Source organism: Entelurus aequoreus, linkage group LG14 (assembly GCF_033978785.1).
Source record: "Entelurus aequoreus isolate RoL-2023_Sb linkage group LG14, RoL_Eaeq_v1.1, whole genome shotgun sequence".
In the NCBI taxonomy this organism is placed as follows: Eukaryota; Metazoa; Chordata; class Actinopteri; order Syngnathiformes; family Syngnathidae; genus Entelurus; species Entelurus aequoreus.
The window spans coordinates 32,827,810-32,846,744 of NC_084744.1; the positions used below are offsets into that span (position 1 = coordinate 32,827,810).

General features: G+C 37.7%; 1 protein-coding gene across 3 annotated transcripts in view; it reads right to left on the minus strand.

Annotated features, from left to right (window-relative positions):
* The window catches only part of LOC133664755 (uncharacterized), a 35,040-nt gene extending 16,968 nt beyond the window's left edge, over window positions 1-18,072 (minus strand). For 2 of the 3 annotated variants that reach the window (XM_062069650.1, XM_062069649.1), the window contains exons 1-5: window positions 17,874-18,072; window positions 10,167-10,328; window positions 4,971-5,168; window positions 2,514-2,672; window positions 1,684-1,764 (exon numbers count right to left, since the gene is read on the minus strand). In XM_062069650.1, coding sequence (XP_061925634.1) covers window positions 1,684-1,764; window positions 2,514-2,672; window positions 4,971-5,168; window positions 10,167-10,328; window positions 17,874-18,062 — 789 coding nt within the window. In that variant the 5' untranslated portion in view covers window positions 18,063-18,072. The remainder of the gene's footprint in view (window positions 1-1,683; window positions 1,765-2,513; window positions 2,673-4,970; window positions 5,169-10,166; window positions 10,329-17,873) is intronic. The other variant, XM_062069651.1, reaches the window with a different exon arrangement.
* Window positions 18,073-18,935: the final 863 nt, after the last annotated feature.

Sequence of the window (18,935 nt, forward strand, 5' to 3'; positions counted from 1 at the left end):
AATAAAATAAATAAATAATAATAATACATTTAAAAAAAATAAAAAATAATAATAAACCCTGTTTTGTATGGCGAAAACAAAAAATATGCAACATTTTCCCGGTGAAAATGTTCAAAGTGGAATATTAAATATGTCAATAATTCCTAACAACATTGATTTTGAATCATTATTATTTTTTGAGCAATGATAGTTTAAAAAAATAAATCACACTAAAATTCTTAGGGACCCAAAAGGGTCCCACTCATAAAACGGTTAAAATAACTCATAAATTACTTTTTTTTTCTTTCTTTCAACACGTAAATCTCTAGTTCAACTTCAGATCTATCTGTTGATATAAAGTAATTTTTCTATGTTTTATACCTTTTTTTGTTAAATATTACCCTGTTTTGTATGGCGCAAACACAAAATATGCAATATTTTTCCCGCTGAAAATGTTCAAAGTAGAATATTAAATATGTCAATAATTCATAACAACATTGATTTTGAATCTTTTTTTTTTTTTTTTAGCAATGATAGTTTAAAAAAAAAAAAAATCACACTAAAATTCTTAAGGACCCAAAAGGGTCCCACTCATAAAAGCATTAAATATAACTCATACATAAATTTTTTTTCCAACACTTAAATATCTACGTCAACTTCAGATCTATCTGTCAATATCAAGTATTTTTATGTTTTATACCATTTTTTGTTAAATTAAAAATAATAATAAAATAAATAAATAATAATAATACATTTAAATAAAAATAGTAATAATAATAAACCCTGTTTTGTATGGCGAAAACAAAAAATATGCAAAATTTTCCCGCTGAAAATGTGCAAATTGGAATATTAAATATGTCAATAATTCCTAACAACATTGATTTTGAATCATTATTATTTTTTGAGCAATGATAGTTTAAAAAAAAAAATCACACTAAAATTCTTAGGGACCCAAAAGGGTCCCACTCATAAAAGGGTTAAAATAACTCATAAATTACTTTTTTTTTTCTTTCAACACGTAAATCTCTAGTTCAACTTCAGATCTATCTTTTGATATAAAGTCATTTTTCTATGTTTTATACCTTTTTTTTGTTAAATATTACCCTGTTTTGTATGGCGAAAACACAAAATATGTAATATTTTCCCACTGAAAATATTATAAGTGTAATATTTGATGTGAAGTAATTGGAGCCTTCAATAGGTCAATCATTTATAACAACATTGATTTTAAATCATTATTTTTTGAGCATTATAGTTAAAAAATTTTAAAAAATCACACTAAAATTCTTAGGGACACAAAAGGGTCCCACTCATAAAAGGGTTAAAATAACTCATAAATTACTTTTTCTTTCAATACTTGAACATGTGGTTCATCTTCAGATCTATCTGTTGATATTATTATTTTTTATGTTTTATGCCCTTTTTGTTAAATATTACCCTGTCATAAAAGTGTTCAAAGGTAAGTCACACATTATTAATTGTTTGGTTTTAATTCCAACTCCTACGTCTCTAGATCAACTACGGATCTAGCTTTTGATACAAAGTATTTTATGTTATTTACCCTTTTTTGTTGAACAAGTCCCATTTTTTATGGTAGAAACACAAACTAAGCAAAGTTTTAACCCCAGTTTTTAATTTGTTGTGAAGTCATGTGAACCTTCAATATGTCAATAATAATAATATAATAATTGATAAGAACATCACCTTAGGGGAGCTGCTGCCACTGTTGTCCACTTCTTCCCTGGTGTCAGCCAGGTTGTTGCAGAAGGGGGCGCTGTTGGCCACCTGGACAGACACACACACACACACACACACACACATATATACACATTTATATACATATATATACACACATATATATACACGCACATATATATATATATATATATATATATATATATATATATATATATATATATATATATATATATATATATATATATATATATATATATATATATATATATATATATATATATATATATATATATATATATATATATATATATATATATATATATATATATATATATATATATATATATAATATATATATGTGTGTATATATATATATATATATATATATATATATATATATATATATATATATATATATATATAGAAAAATGGTATTCAATTAAAAAAATATTATAATATATTTTATACATATGTATATAATATAATTATTTTTTAATATTCCATCTTTATTGTATCTAATTTAATAAAAATTATGATGTTAAAATATACACATATACATATATTTTTTGTTGTTTCTAATTTAATAAAAATACGTTATTAAAAAAAAAAAAATATATATATATATATATATATATATCTATGCATATGTATATATTTATAGTATTTTCTTGAATAAAAAAACGTATATATTTATATATGTATTACATTAAATACAATAAAAAATAAAATACTAAAAATAAAATAAAAATAGAAAACACAACTAGAAATAGAAATTAAAATATAAATAACTGTTACATCCTAACAGAGTATATTAATATACGTGAGAGTGGTTTTACCATTATGAGGTCGGCGTACGCAGGCAGCGATTGGCTCCGCCCCCACGGTCTCATAGGAAGTGGTTCGTCCTCAGTGGTGTCGGCAGGTGATGTGGAGCCGTCTAATTGGCTCTCTGGGGTGACGGCGCCGCCTGACAGAGAACACAGAGTGTTCTCCTCCTGCGTGGAAAACATCATTTAGTTAGCAGAAAACTGGCTCACGCGCTAATCGGTGGCTAACTTCTATGCTAACACGATATTATAAACACTTAAAATATAAAACTTGGTCAAAGATTTAAGTAAATAATTATAGTTGTACATTACTTACACATACAAAGTAGAACCTATCCAGTAACAAACGTGTCTGCATCATTCAACATACTGCTTCATTATCTTAACTTTATGAATTATTGACAAGACTAAATAAAGAGTTAGCATATTTCTAAGATGGCATCAAGTAACAAAATCCATGATTATTAGGGTATAAAGTACAAAATTAGCTAAAATGCTAGCATAGAAACTTAGAATGCTAACAGTAGCATGCTAAAAGGTGAAGAGCTAGCTTACTTCTAATACGGCGCCAAGTAATGGAATCCATGATTGTTGAGTTAAAAAGTATATTTGCTAAAATGCTAGTAGATAATGTTAAAATGCTAACAGTGGTAGTAACAGGTAAGGAGCTAGCATACTTCTAAGATGGCACCTAGTAACGAAATCCATTATTGCTAGGTCAAAAAGTAGAACATTAGCTAAAATGCTAGGATAAAACGTCGGAATGCTAACCGTAGCATGCTAACAGGTGAAGAGCTAGCATTCTTCCAAATGGCACCTAATAACGGAATCCATGATTATTAGGTCAAAAAGTACAAAATTAGCTAAAATGCTACCATAAAATGTTAAAATGCAAACATTAAAAGTGCAAGGTTAACATAAAATGTTAGAACACTAATATTAGCATGCTAACAGGTGAAATGCTAGCAAATTTTGAAAAATGGCTTCAAGTAACGGAATCCGTAATTATTCAGTTAAAAAGTACAAAACTTGCTGAAATGCTAGCATACAATAGTAGAATGCTGACGATAGCATGCAAACAGGTGAAGAGCTAGCATACTTCTAGGATGGCACTAAGATTATTAGGATAAAAAGTACAAAATTAGCTAAAATGCTAGCATAAAAGGTTAGAAAGCTAACCTTAGCATGCTAACTAGTAAAGAGCTAGCATACTTTGAAGATGGTGTGCAGTAAGAATCCATGATAATTAGGTTAAAAAGTACAACATCAACCAAAATGCTAACATAAAACGTTAAAAAGCTAACCTTAGCATGCTAACTAGTAAAGCGCCAGCACACTTTGAAGATGGCGTCAAGTAGTAGAATGCATGATAATTAGGTTAAAAAGTACAAAATTAACTAAAATGCTAACATAAAACGTTAAAATGCTAACATTAACATGCTAAGTAGTAAAGAGCTAGTACACTTTGAAGATGGCGTCAAGTAATAGAATCCATGATAATTAGGTTAAAAAGTAAAAAATTAACTAAAATGCTAACATAAAACGTTACAATGCTAACATTAGCATGCTAAGTAGTAAAGAGCTAGCACACTTTGAAAATGGCGTCAAGTAATAGAATCCATGATAATTAGGTTAAAAAGTACAACATTAACTAAAATGCTAACATAAAATGCTAAAATGCTAACATAAAATGCTAAAATGCTAACATAAAAAGTACAAAATTAGCTAAAATGCTAACATTAGCATGCTAACTAGTAAAGAGATAGCACACTTTGAAGATGGTGTCATGTAATAGAATCCATGATAATTAGGTTAAAAAGTATAAAATTAAATAAAATGCTAACATAAAACATTAAAATGCTAACATTAGCATGCTAACTAGAAAAGAGCTAGCACACTTTGAATATGGTTTCGAGTAATATAATCTATGATAATTAGGTTCAAAAGTACAACATTAACTAAAATGCTAACATAAAAAGTACAACATTAGCTAAAATGCTAACATAAAATGTTAAAATGCTAACATTAGCATGCTAACTAGTAAAGAGATAGCACACTTTGAAGATGGTGTCAAGTAATAGAATCCATGATAATTAGGTTAAAAAGTACAAAATTAACTAAAATGCTAACATAAAACATTAAAATGCTAACTTTAGCATGCTAACTAGAAAAGAGCTAGCACACTTTGAATATGGTTTCAAGTAATAGAATCTATGATAATTAGGTTCAAAAGTACATTAACTAAAATGCTAACATGAAATGCTAAAATGCTAACATAAAAAGTACAAAATTAGCTAAAATGCTAACATAAAATGCTAAAATGCTAACATAAAAAGTACAAAATTAGCTAAAATGCTAACATAAAACGTTAAAATGCTAACATTAGCATGCTAACAGGTGAAGCGCTAGTTGGTTTGGGTTTTAATGGTGTGGACAACCGCTTGTGTTGACGTGTTTGAGCCGCACCTGCAGGATTTCCTGGTAGGACTGTCTGATGGAGTCCTGCAGAGGACTGGACCTGTCCCCGGCCTCCTCAGTCCTCTTCTTGGCTCCTTTCACCTGCTCCTTCAGTTTCCGCAGACGCCACCTCGCTATGGCCAGTTCTCGCTGGTACTCCTCCACCTGACTCTCCCGGCTCACCTCCTCCGCCTGCAGGGACAAGATCTGGAGGGACACAGGACCTTTACCCACCCTGTAGATCTTGGATCCAACTAATAATACCGGTTTGGGTGGGGACGAGGTCTTGGTGGGTACAAGGTGTTGGTGGGTACAAGGTGTTGGTGGGTACGAGGTGTTAGTGGGTACGAGGTGTTAGTGGGGACGAGATCTTGGTGGGTACGAGGTGTTAGTGGGGACGAGGTCTTGGTGGGTACGAGGTGTTAGTGGGTACGAGGTGTTAGTGGGGACGAGATCTTGGTGGGTACGAGGTGTTAGTGGGTACGAGGTGTTAGTGGGGACGAGGTCTTGGTGGGTACGAGGTGTTAGTGGGGTTGAGGTCTTATTGGGGACAAGGTTTTAGTGGGAGTAAGGTCTTGGTGGGGACATGGTCTTATTAGGGACAAGGTGTATGTAGGGACAAGGTGTACATAGGGACAAGGTGTTAGTGGGGATAAAATCCTATTCGGGACAAGGTCTTAATGGAAGGGAGGTCTTGGTGGGGACAAGTTCTTAGTGGGAGTGAGGTCTTGGTGGGGACAAGGTCTTATTGAAGACAAGGTCTTATTGAGGACAAGCTCTTAGTGGGAGTGAGGTCTTGGTGGGGACAAGGTCTTATTGGGGACAAGGTCTTAGTGGGAATGAGGGCTAGGTGGGGACAAGGTGTTTGTAGGGACAAGGTGATAGTGGGGACAAGGTCTTGGTGGGGACAAGGTCTTATTGGGGAGTGAGGTCTTGGTGGGGACAAGGTCTTATTGGGGAGTGAGGTCTTGGTGGGAGTGAGGTCTTATTGGGGACGAGGTTTTAGTGGGAGTAAGGTCTTGGTGGGGATTAGGTCTTATTGGGGACAAAGTCTTAATGGGAGTGAGGTCTTGGTGGGGACAAGTTTTTATTGGGAACAAGGTCTTGGTGGGAGTAAGGTCTTGGTGGGGACAAGGTCTTATTGAGGACAAGGTCTTAGTGGGAGTGAGGTCTTGGTGGGGACAAGGTCTTATTGGGGACAAGTCTTAGTGGGAGTGAGGTCTTGGTGAGGACAAGGTCTTATTGAGTAAAAGGTCTTAGTGGGAGTGAAGTATTGGTGGGGACAAGGTCTTATTGGGGACAATGTCTTGGTGGGAGTAAGGTCTTGGTGGGGACAAGGTCTTATTGGGGACAAGGTTTTAGTGGGGGTGAGGTCTTGGTGGGGACAAGGTCTTATTGGGGACAAGGTGTTAGTGAGAGTGAGGTCTTGGTGGGGACAAGGTCTTATTTGGGGACAAGGTCTTAGTGGGAATGAGAGCTTGGGGGGGACAAGGTCTTATTGGGGACAAGGTGTTAGTGGGAGTGAGGTCTTATTGGGGACAAGGTCTTATTGGGGACGAGGTCCTAGTGGGAATGAGGGCTTGGTGGGGACACGGTGTTTGTAGGGACAAGGTGTGAGTAGGGAAAAGGTGATAGTGGGGACAAGGTCTTAGTGGGGACAAGGTGTTTATAGGGACAAAGTGTTAGTGGGGACAAGGTCTTATTGGGGACAAGGTCTTAGTGGGAGTGAGGTCTTGGTGGGACAAGGTCTTATTGGGGACAAGATCTTAGTTAGAGTGAGGTTTCGGTGGGACAAGGTCTTATTGGGGACAAAGTGTTAGTGGGGACAATGTCTTAGTGGGAGTGAGGTCTTGGTGGGGACAAGGTCTTATTGGGGACAAGGTCTTAGTGGGAGTGAGGTCTTGGTGGGGACAAGATCTTTTTGGGGACAAGGTTTTAGTGGCAGTGTTGTCTTGGTGGGACAATGTCTTATTGGGGACAAAGTGTTAGTGGGGACAAGGTCTTAGTGGGAGTGAGGTCTTGGTGGGGACAAGGTCTTATTGAGGACAAAGTGTTAGTTGGGCCAAGGTCTTAGTGGGAGTGAGGTCTTGGTGGGGACAAGGTCTTATTGGGGACAAGGTCTTAGTGGGAGTGAGGTCTTGGTGGGGACAAGGTCTTATTGGGGACAAGGTCTTAGTGGGAGTGAGGTCTTGGTGGGGACAAGGTCTTATTGGGGACAAGGTTTTAGTGGCAGTGTTGTCTTGGTGGGACAATGTCTTATTGGGGACAAGGTTTTAATGGGAGTGAGGTCTTGGTGGGGACAAGGTCTTATTGGGGACAAGGTTTTAGTGGGGGCGAGGTCTTGGTGGGGACAAGGTCTTATTGGGGACAAGGTGTTAGTGAGAGTGAGGTCTTGGTGGGGACAAGGTCTTATTTGGGGACAAGGTCTTAGTGGGAATGAGGGCTTGGGGGGGACAAGGTGTTTATAGGGACAAGGTGATAGTGGGGACAAGGTCTTAGTAGGGACAAGGTGTTTATAGGGACAAAGTGTTAGTGGGGACAAGGTCTTATTGGGGACAAGGTCTTAGTGGGAGTGAGGTCTTGGTGGGACAAGGTCTTATTAGGGACAAGATCTTAGTTAGAGTGAGGTCTCGGTGGGACAAGGTCTTATTGGGGACAAAGTGTTAGTGGGGACAAGGTCTTAGTGGGAGTGAGGTCTTGGTGGGGACAAGGTCTTATTGGGGAAAAGGTCTTAGTGTGAGTGAGGTCTTGGTGGGGACAATGTCTTATTGGGGACAAGGTTTTAGTGGGAGTGAGGTCTTGGTGGGGACAAGGTCTTATTGGGGACAAGGTTTTAGTGGGGGTGAGGTCTTGGTGGGGACAAGGTCTTATTGGGGACAAGGTCTTAGTGGGAGTGAGGTCTTGGTGGGGACAAGGTCTTATTGGGGACAAGGTTTTAGTGGCAGTGTTGTCTTGGTGGGACAATGTCTTATTGGGGACAAGGTTTTAATGGGAGTGAGGTCTTGGTGGGGACAAGGTCTTATTGGGGACAAGGTTTTAGTGGGGGTGAGGTCTTGGTGGGGACAAGGTCTTATTGGGGACAAGGTGTTAGTGAGAGTGAGGTCTTGGTGGGGACAAGGTCTTATTTGGGGACAAGGTCTTAGTGGGAATGAGGGCTTGGGTGGAGACAAGGTGTTTATAGGGACAAGGTGATAGTGGGGACAAGGTCTTATTGGGGACAAAGTCTTAGTGGGAGTGAGGTCTTATTGGGGACAAGGTCTTATTGGGGACAAGGTCCTAGTGGGAATGAGGGCTTGGTGGGGACACGGTGTTTGTAGGGACAAGGTGTGAGTAGGGAAAAGGTGATAGTGGGGACAAGGTCTTAGTGGGGACAAGGTGTTTATAGGGACAAAGTGTTAGTGGGGACAAGGTCTTATTGGGGACAAGGTCTTATTGGGGACAAGGTCTTAGTGGGAGTGAGGTTTTGTTCGGACAAGGTCTTATTGGGGACAAGATCTTAGTTAGAGTGAGGTCTCGGTGGGACAAGGTCTTATTGGGGACAAAGTGTTAGTGGGGACAAGGTCTTAGTGGGAGTCAGTTCTTGGTGGGGACAAGGTCTTATTGGGGACAAGGTCTTAGTGGGAGTGAGGTCTTGGTGGGGACAAGGTCTTATTGCGGACAAGGTTTTAGTGGCAGTGTTGTCTTGGTGGGACAATGTCTTATTGGGGACAAAGTGTTAGTGGGGACAAGGTCTTAGTGGGAGTGAGGTCTTAGTGGGGACAAGGTCTTATTGGGGACAAAGTGTTAGTGGGGACAAGGTCTTAGTGGGAGTGAGGTCTTGGTGGGGACAAGGTCTTATTGGGGACAAGGTCTTAGTGGGAGTGAGGTCTTGGTGGGGACAAGGTCTTATTGGGGACAAGGTTTTAGTGGGGACAATGTCTTATTGGGGACAAAGTGTTAGTGGGGACAAGGTCTTATTGGGGACAAAGTGTTAGTGGGGACAAGGTCTTAGTGGGAGTGAGGTCTTGGTGGAGACAAGGTCTTATTGGGGACAAAGTGTTAGTGGGGACAAGGTCTTAGTGGGAGTGAGGTCTTGGTAGGGACAAGGTCTTATTGGGGACAAGGTCTTAGTGGGAGTGAGGTCTTGGTGGGGACAAGGTCTTATTGGGGACAATGTTTTAGTGGCAGTGTTGTCTTGGTGGGACAATGTCTTATTGGGGACAAAGTGTTAGTGGGGACAATGTCTTATTGGGGACAAAGTGTTAGTGGGGACAATGTCTTATTGGGGACAAAGTGTTAGTGGGGACAAGGTCTTAGTGGGAGTGAGGTCTTGGTGGGGACAAGGTCTTATTGGGGACAAGGTTTTAGTGGCAGTGTTGTCTTGGTGGGACAATGTCTTATTGGGGACAAAGTGTTAGTGGGGACAAGGTCTTAGTGGGAGTGAGGTCTTGGTGGGGACAAGGTCTTATTGGGGACAAGGTCTTAGTGGGAGTGAGGTCTTGGTGGGGACAAGGTCTTATTGGGGACAAGGTTTTAGTGGCAGTGTTGTCTTGGTGGGACAATGTCTTATTGGGGACAAAGTGTTAGTGGGGACAAGGTCTTATTGGGGACAAAGTGTTAGTGGGGACAAGGTCTTATTGGGGACAAAGTGTTAGTGGGGACAATGTCTTATTGGGGACAAAGTGTTAGTGGGGACAATGTCTTATTGGGGACAAAGTGTTAGTGGGGACAAAGTGTTAGTGGGGACAAGGTCTTATTGGGGACAAAGTGTTAGTGGGGACAAGGTCTTAGTGGGAGTGAGGTCTTGGTGGGGACAAGGTCTTAGTGGGAATGAGGGCTTGGGGGGGACGAGGCCTTAGCATACATGTAGCATACAAAACTGTTTTGCGATCATACATGTAGCATGCATGCTAGCATACAGACTGTTTTGCTAGCATACATGTAGCGTATGTGCTAGCATACATGTAGCACATATTTCTGGCATACAAAACTGTTTTATTGCAAACATGTAGCATACATCTCAGCATACAAACATTTTTTGTGAGCATATATGCTAGCGTACATGCTATCATGCATGTAGCATAGATGTTAGCATGCATGTAGCGTACATGCTAGCATGCATGTAGCATACATGCTAGCATACATGTTAGCATGCATGTAGCATACATGTTAGAATGCATGTAGCATACATGCTAGCATACAAGCCAAGTCAAAAAGAGTTGTCACCTGCTGACTCTCTTCATAACAAAGCTGTCGGATGGATTTGATTTGCTGGCTGAGTTTTTCTTTGTGCTTCTCCAACTCCAGCAAAGTTTCCTCCAACTCCCGGCGGTCCGACTGCTGCTCCTGAAGCTCCAAGTTCTCCACGGCGACGGCGTTCTCCAGCTCCTGCACGCGCAAACTCCGTTCAGACGCGGGTGTGGCGTCACAGCAGCGAGATATGGACGCATGGCGGGAAAACAGGCTTTGTAAAACCAGTTAGCTTCTCGGCTAATTAGTGTTTAAATGTAGAAGTAATGAGTTTGCCACATATAATGCCAATGCTAACTTAGTACTTTTTAGTGTAGTATAATTGTACATTGAATTAGATAACATACATACATACATGTCAAACAATGACATTTGTTAGCATATTGTTAGCACTTTTGCTACTTCTTACTGTCATTTCAGTGCTCAAGTTTTGCAAGGTAGTTTTTATAAATAAATTCATTAAATAAATAACAGTTGAATTGTAATATTTGACACACTATTAAATCATTAAAATGGTTAAATTGATTAAAAATACACTTAAAATAGGCGTTGTAAATGAGCTAGCTTAGCCATATAACAACAATGATAATATAATATTATTATTATTAATACTATAGCAAGTATGGACTTCTTTATAGAATAAAATATACGGTCATTATAATTATAGCATGTAACAGATCGACACTATCAGTATCGGATTGACACTATCAGTATCAGATTTACACTGTTAGTATCAGATCGACACTATCAGTATCAGATTGACACTATCAGTAACAGTTCGACACTATCGGTAACGGATTGACACTATCAGTTTTTATCTCGATACTATCAATAACTGCATCGACACTATCGGTAACGGATCGACACTATCAGAATCGGATCTATACTATCAGTTTTTAGATGGATACCATCAGTAACGGATGGACACTATCAGTATCAAATCGATATTATCAGTTTTTAGATCGACACTATCAGTATCAGATCAATACTATCAGTTTTTTAGATCGGTACTATCAGTAACGGATCGACACTTTCAGTATCGGCTTGACACTATCAGTATCGGATCTATACTATCAGTAACGGATCAACAATATCAGTATCGGATCAAAATGATCAGTTTTTAGATCGACACTATCAGTAATGGATCGACACTATTAGTATCAGATCGATACTATCAGTTTTTAGATCGACACTATCAGTATCAGATCAATACTATCAGTTTTTTAGATCGATACTATCAGTAACGGATCAACACTTTCAGTATCGGATTGACACTATCAGTATCGGATCTATACTATCAGTAATGGATCGATGCTATCAGTATCGGATGTATACTATCAGTTTTTAGATGGATACCATCAGTAACGGATGGATACTATCAGTATCAAATCGATATTATCAGTTTTTAGATCGACACTATCAGTAATGGATCGACACTATTAGTATCAGATCGATACTATCCGTTTTTAGATCGACACTATCAGTATCAGATCAATACTATCAGTTTTTAGATCGACACTATCAGTAATGGATTGACACTATCAGTATCAGATCGATACTATCAGTTTTTTAGATTGATACTATCAGTAATGGATCGACACTATCAGTATCAGATTTATACTATCAGTTTTTTGGATCGATACTATCAGTAACGGATCGACACTCTCAGTATCGGATTGACGCTATCAGTAACGGATCAACACTATCAGTATCAGATCGACACTATTAGTAACGGATCAACACTATCATTATCGAATCGAAACTAACAGTATCGGATCCATACTATCAGTTTTTAGATCAATACTGTCAGTAATAATAAAATGATATACATATGATACATAACATAATAATAGATAAATAGCAACAATTATTACTATTATGATTATATTATTATCAATATTATTTCATATATAATATATTAATAGCTAGCTTAGCCATATAACAACAATGATAATATAATATTATTATTATTAATACTATAGCAAGTATGGACTTCTTTATAGAATAAAATATATGGTCATTATAATTATAGCATGTAACAGATCGACACTATCAGTATCAGATTGACACTATCAGTAACAGATCGACACTATCGGTAACGGATTGACACTATCAGTTTTTATCTCGATACTATCAATAACTGCATCGACACTATCGGTAACGGATCGACACTATCAGTATCGGATCCATACTATCAGTTTTTAGATGGATACCATCAGTAACGGATGGACACTATCAGTATCAAATCGATATTATCAGTTTTTAGATCGACACTATCAGTATCAGATCAATACTATCAGTTTTTTAGATCGATACTATCAGTAACGGATCGACACTTTCAGTATCGGCTTGACACTATCAGTATCGGATCTATACTATCAGTAACGGATCAACACTATCAGTATCGGATCAAAATGATCAGTTTTTAGATCGACACTATCAGTAATGGATCGACACTATTAGTATCAGATCGATACTATCAGTTTTTAGATCGACACTATCAGTATCAGATCAATACTATCAGTTTTTTAGATCGATATTATCAGTAACGGATCGACACTTTCAGTATCGGATTGACACTATCAGTATCGGATCTATACTATCAGTAATGGATCGATGCTATCAGTATCGGATCTATACTATCAGTTTTTAGATGGATAACATCAGTAACGGATGGACACTATCAGTATCAAATCGATATTATCAGTTTTTAGATCGACACTATCAGTAATGGATCGACACTATTAGTATCAGATCGATACTATCAGTTTTTAGATCGACACTATCAGTATCAGATCAATACTATCAGTTTTTTAGATCGATACTATCAGTAACGGATCGACACTTTCAGTATCGGATTGACACTATCAGTATCGGATCTATACTATCAGTAACGGATCGATGCTATCAGTATCGGATCTATACTATCAGTTTTTAGATGGATACCATCAGTAACGGATGGACACTATCAGTATCAGATCGATACTATCAGTTTTTAGATCGACACTATCAGTATCAGATCAATACTATCAGTTTTTTAGATCGATACTATCAGTAACGGATCGACACTTTCAGTATCGGATTGACACTATCAGTATCGGATCTATACTATCAGTAATGGATCGATGCTATCAGTATCGGATCTATACTATCAGTTTTTAGATGGATACCATCAGTAACGGATGGACACTATCAGTATCAAATCGATATTATCAGTTTTTAGATTGACACTATCAGTATCAGATCAATACTATATGTTTTTTAGATCGATACTATCAGTAACGGATCGACACTTTCAGTATCGGATTGACACTATCAGTATCGGATTCATACTATCAGTAACGTATCAACACTATCAGTATCGGATCAAAATGATCAGTTTTTAGATCGACACTATCAGTAATGGATCGACACTATCAGTATCAGATCGATACTATCAGTTTTTAGATCGACACTATCAGTATCAGATCAATACTATCAGTTTTTTAGATCGATACTATCAGTAACGGATCGACACTTTCATTATCGGATTAACACTATCAGTATCGGATCTATACTATCAGTAACGGATCGATGCTATCAGTATCGGATCTATACTATCAGTTTTTAGATGGATACCATCAGTAATGGATGGACACTATCAGTATCAAATCGATATCAGTTTTTAGATTGACACTATCAGTATCAGATCAATACAATCAGTTTTTTAGATCGATACTATCAGTAACGGATCGACACTTTCAGTATCGGATTGACACTATCAGTATCGGATCCATACTATTAGTAACGGATCAACACTATCAGTATCGGATCAAAATGATCAGTTTTTAGATCGACACTATCAGTAATGGATCAACACTATCAGTATCAGATCGATACTATCAGTTTTTAGATCGACATTATCAGTATCAGATCAATACTATCAGTTTTTTAGATCGATACTATCAGTAACGGATCGACACTTTCAGTATCGGATTGACACTATCAGTATCGGATCTATACTATCAGTAACGGATCGATGCTATCAGTATCGGATCTATACTATCAGTTTTTAGATGGATAACATCAGTAACGGATGGACACTATCAGTATCAAATCGATATTATCAGTTTTTAGATCAACACTATCAGTATCAGATCAATACTATCAGTTTTTTAGATCGATACTATCAGTAACGGATCGACACTTTCAGTATCGGATTGACACTATCAGTATCGGATCCATACTATCAGTAACGGATCAACACTATCAGTATCGGATCAAAATGACCAGTTTTTAGATCGACACTATCAGTAATGGACCGATACTATCAGTATCAGATCGATACTATCAGTTTTTAGATCGAGACTATCAGTATCAGATCAATACTATCAGTTTTTTAGATCGATACTATCAGTAACGGATCGACACTTTCAGTATCTGATTGACACTATCAGTATCGGATCTATACTATCAGTAATGGATCGATGCTATCAGTATCGGATCTATACTATCAGTTTTTAGATGGATAACATCAGTAACGGATGGACACTATCAGTATCAAATCGATATTATCAGTTTTTAGATCGACACTATCAGTAATGGATCGACACTATTAGTATCAGATCGATACTATCAGTTTTTAGATTGACACTATCAGTATCAGATCAATACTATCAGTTTTTTAGATCGATACTATCAGTAACGGATCGACACTTTCAGTATCGGATCAAAATGATCAGTTTTTGGATCGACACTATCAGTAATGGATTGACACTATCAGTATCAGATCGATACTATCAGTTTTTTAGATTGATACTATCAGTAACGGATCGACACTCTCAGTATCGGATTGACGCTATCAGTAACGGATCAACACTATCAGTATCGGATCAAAATGATCAGTTTTTAGATCGACACTATCAGTAATGGATCGACACTATCAGTATCAGATCGATACTATCAGTTTTTAGATCGACACTATCAGTATCAGATCAATACCATCAGTTTTTTAGATCGATATTATCAGTAACGGATCGACACTTTCAGTATCGGATTGACACTATCAGTATCGGATCTATACTATCAGTAATGGATCGATGCTATCAGTATCGGATCTATACTATCAGTTTTTGGATGGATAACATCAGTAACGGATGGACACTATCAGTATCAAATCGATATTATCAGTTTTTAGATTGACACTATCAGTATCAGATCAATACTATCAGTTTTTTAGATCGATACTATCAGTAACGGATCGACACTTTCAGTATCGGATTGACACTATCAGTATCGGATCTATACTATCAGTAATGGATCGATGCTATCAGTATCGGATCTATACTATCAGTTTTTAGATGGATAACATCAGTAACGGATGGACACTATCAGTATCAAATCGATATTATCAGTTTTTAGATCAACACTATCAGTATCAGATCAATACTATCAGTTTTTTAGATCGATACTATCAGTAACGGATCGACACTTTCAGTATCGGATTGACACTATCAGTATCGGATCCATACTATCAGTAACGGATCAACACTATCAGTATCGGATCAAAATGACCAGTTTTTAGATCGACACTATCAGTAATGGATCGACACTATCCGTATCAGATCGATACTATCAGTTTTTAGATCGACACTATCAGTATCAGATCAATACTATCAGTTTTTTAGATCGATACTATCAGTAACGGATCGACACTTTCAGTATCGGATTGACACTATCAGTATCGGATCTATACTATCAGCAATGGATCGATGCTATCAGTATCGGATCTATACTATCAGTTTTTAGATGGATACCATCAGTAACGGATGGACACTATCAGTATCAAATCGATATTATCAGTTTTTAGATTGACACTATCAGTATCAGATCAACACTATCAGTTTTTTAGATCGATACTATCAGTAACGGATCGACACTTTCAGTATCGGATTGACACTATCAGTATCGGATCTATACTATCAGTAACGGATCGATGCTATCAGTATCGGATCTATACTATCAGTTTTTAGATGGATACCATCAGTAACGGATGGACACTATCAGTATCAAATCGATATTATCAGTTTTTAGATCGACACTATCAGTATCAGATCAATACTATCAGTTTTTTAGATCGATACTATCAGTAACGGATCGACACTTTCAGTATCGCGTTGACACTATCAGTATCGGATCCATACTATCAGTAACGGATCAACACTATCAGTATCGGATCAAAATGATCATTTTTTAGATCGACACTATCAGTAATGGATCGACATTATCAGTATCAGATCGATACTATCAGTTTTTAGATCGACACTATCAGTATTAGATCAATACTATCAGTTTTTTAGATCGATATTATCAGTAACGGATCGACACTTTCAGTATCGGATTGACACTATCAGTATCGGATCTATACTATCAGTAATGGATCGATGCTATCAGTATCGGATCTATACTATCAGTTTTTAGATGGATAACATCAGTAACGGATGGACACTATCAGTATCAAATCGATATTATCAGTTTTTAGATCGACACTATCAGTAATGGATCGACACTATTAGTATCAGATCGATACTATCAGTTTTTAGATCGACACTATTAGTATCAGATCGATACTATCAGTTTTTAGATCGACACTATCAGTATCAGATCAATACTATCAGTTTTTTAGATCGATACTATCAGTAACGGATCGACACTTTCAGTATCGGATCAAAATGATCAGTTTTTAGATCGACACTATCAGTAATGGATTGACACTATCAGTATCAGATCGATACTATCAGTTTTTTAGATTGATACTATCAGTAATGGATCGACACTATCAGTATCAGATTGATACTATCAGTTTTTTAGATCGATACTATCAGTAACGGATCGACACTCTCAGTATCGGATTGACGCTATCAGTAACGGATCAACACTATCAGTATCGGATCGACATTATTAGTAACGGATCAACACTATTTTATCGGATCGAAAGTAACAGTATCGGCTCCATACTATCAGTTTTTAGATTAATACTGTCAGTAATAATAAAGTGATATACATATGATACATAACATAATAATAGATAAATAGCAACAATTATTACTATTATGATTATATTATTATCAATGTTATTTCATATATAATATATTATTACCAATATAAAATAAAATATATAATAATAAGTATATAATACAATAAACACATGTAAATATATTTATATAATAAGGGAATATACTATTTAATATTTGAAATATTATATTGTATAATGCAAATTAATTATATAATATATAAATTATAAAAACAATTATTAATGACATGATTTCATATATATATTACTAACAATATGTAATATAATACAAAATAATCATGCAGATATATATATATATGTATATAATATAAATATTTCTGAATATAATAATAATTATAATGTAATCATTTATCATTTTTGTGAGAGCGATTAAAGTGAAAAAATAAAAAAGGCAACACGGGAGGGGGCGGGGTGTCGAGTCACGTGACATCCCCTCCTCCACTTCCCCTCTACGTCACCAGCACAAGAACACAATTTCTTTTGGCGAGTGATGACGTCATGCCAAAGAGCATTGTGGGAGACAAATGATATGAAAACGAACGTTGTGTATCGATGACATGACGTGACGTGATGTGATGACGACACGCACGCGCACACGCACACGCACACACCAGCGCAAGGTGCCTGGGTCTTCTTACTGTGATCTCCGCCGCCTTGCTGACGACGCGCTCGTCGCGCTCCGCCACGTCCGCCTCCTTGGACGTGGTCCAGCACAGCAGGCACGAGTGTTTGAGCAGCGACTTCCACTGCGCCTTGCCGCCATCTTCCCGCCATCCTTCCGTCGCTGCAGGATCCTCCATGGCGTCTCACTCACTGCGGACCAAGGGGGCGGGGCCTTCACGCGGCCGGATGCAGCGGCGAGGGGCGGGGCCAAGAAGGAGGGGGCGGCCGCATTGAGTCAAGTGCGCCTCGGGGTTACTCCATTGAGTCGCATTCGGGAGTCGACCCTCGGACACGCATTGGAGCGACAACTTGCACCGGACGGTCAATAATCAAAGGTAAATAATCAAATGTACATACTTTTTATTATGCTTTCTGATCTCTCTCTCTCTCTCTCTCTCTCTGTGTCCGCTACTTGCTGTTTCAATGTCCATTTCTCTGATGATACAATTGTTGATGACTGAATACCGGGAGTTTGTCGGGAGAAAATCTCTGCCGGGAGGTTATCGGGAGGGGCGCTGAATACCGGGAGTCTCCCGCTAAAAACGGGAGGGTTGGCAGGTATGTGTTAGAAATATGCGCCACTATGTGAAGCCACACCAAACAAGAATGACAAACACATTTCGGGAGAACATCCACACGGTAACACAATATAAACACAACAGAGCAAGCAAAACATAACACAACATAAACACAACAGAACAAATACCCAGAATCCTTTGCAGCACTAACTCTTCCGGGACGCTACAAAATACACCCCCGCTACCACCAAACCCCGCCCCCCCCACACACACACCTTGTAGCGTCCCGGAAGAGTTAGTGCTGCAAAGGGTTCTGGGTATTTGTTCTGTTGTGTTTATGTTGTGTTACGGTGCAGATGTTCTCCCGAAATATGTATGGAAGACTCCCGGGAGGGTTGGCAAGTATTGGAATTAGCGGTGAGTGCGGTGTTACCGCGGCACAGCCGCAATATATAATCGGCGGGTCAGCTTTAGTGTTAATTTGATATCACC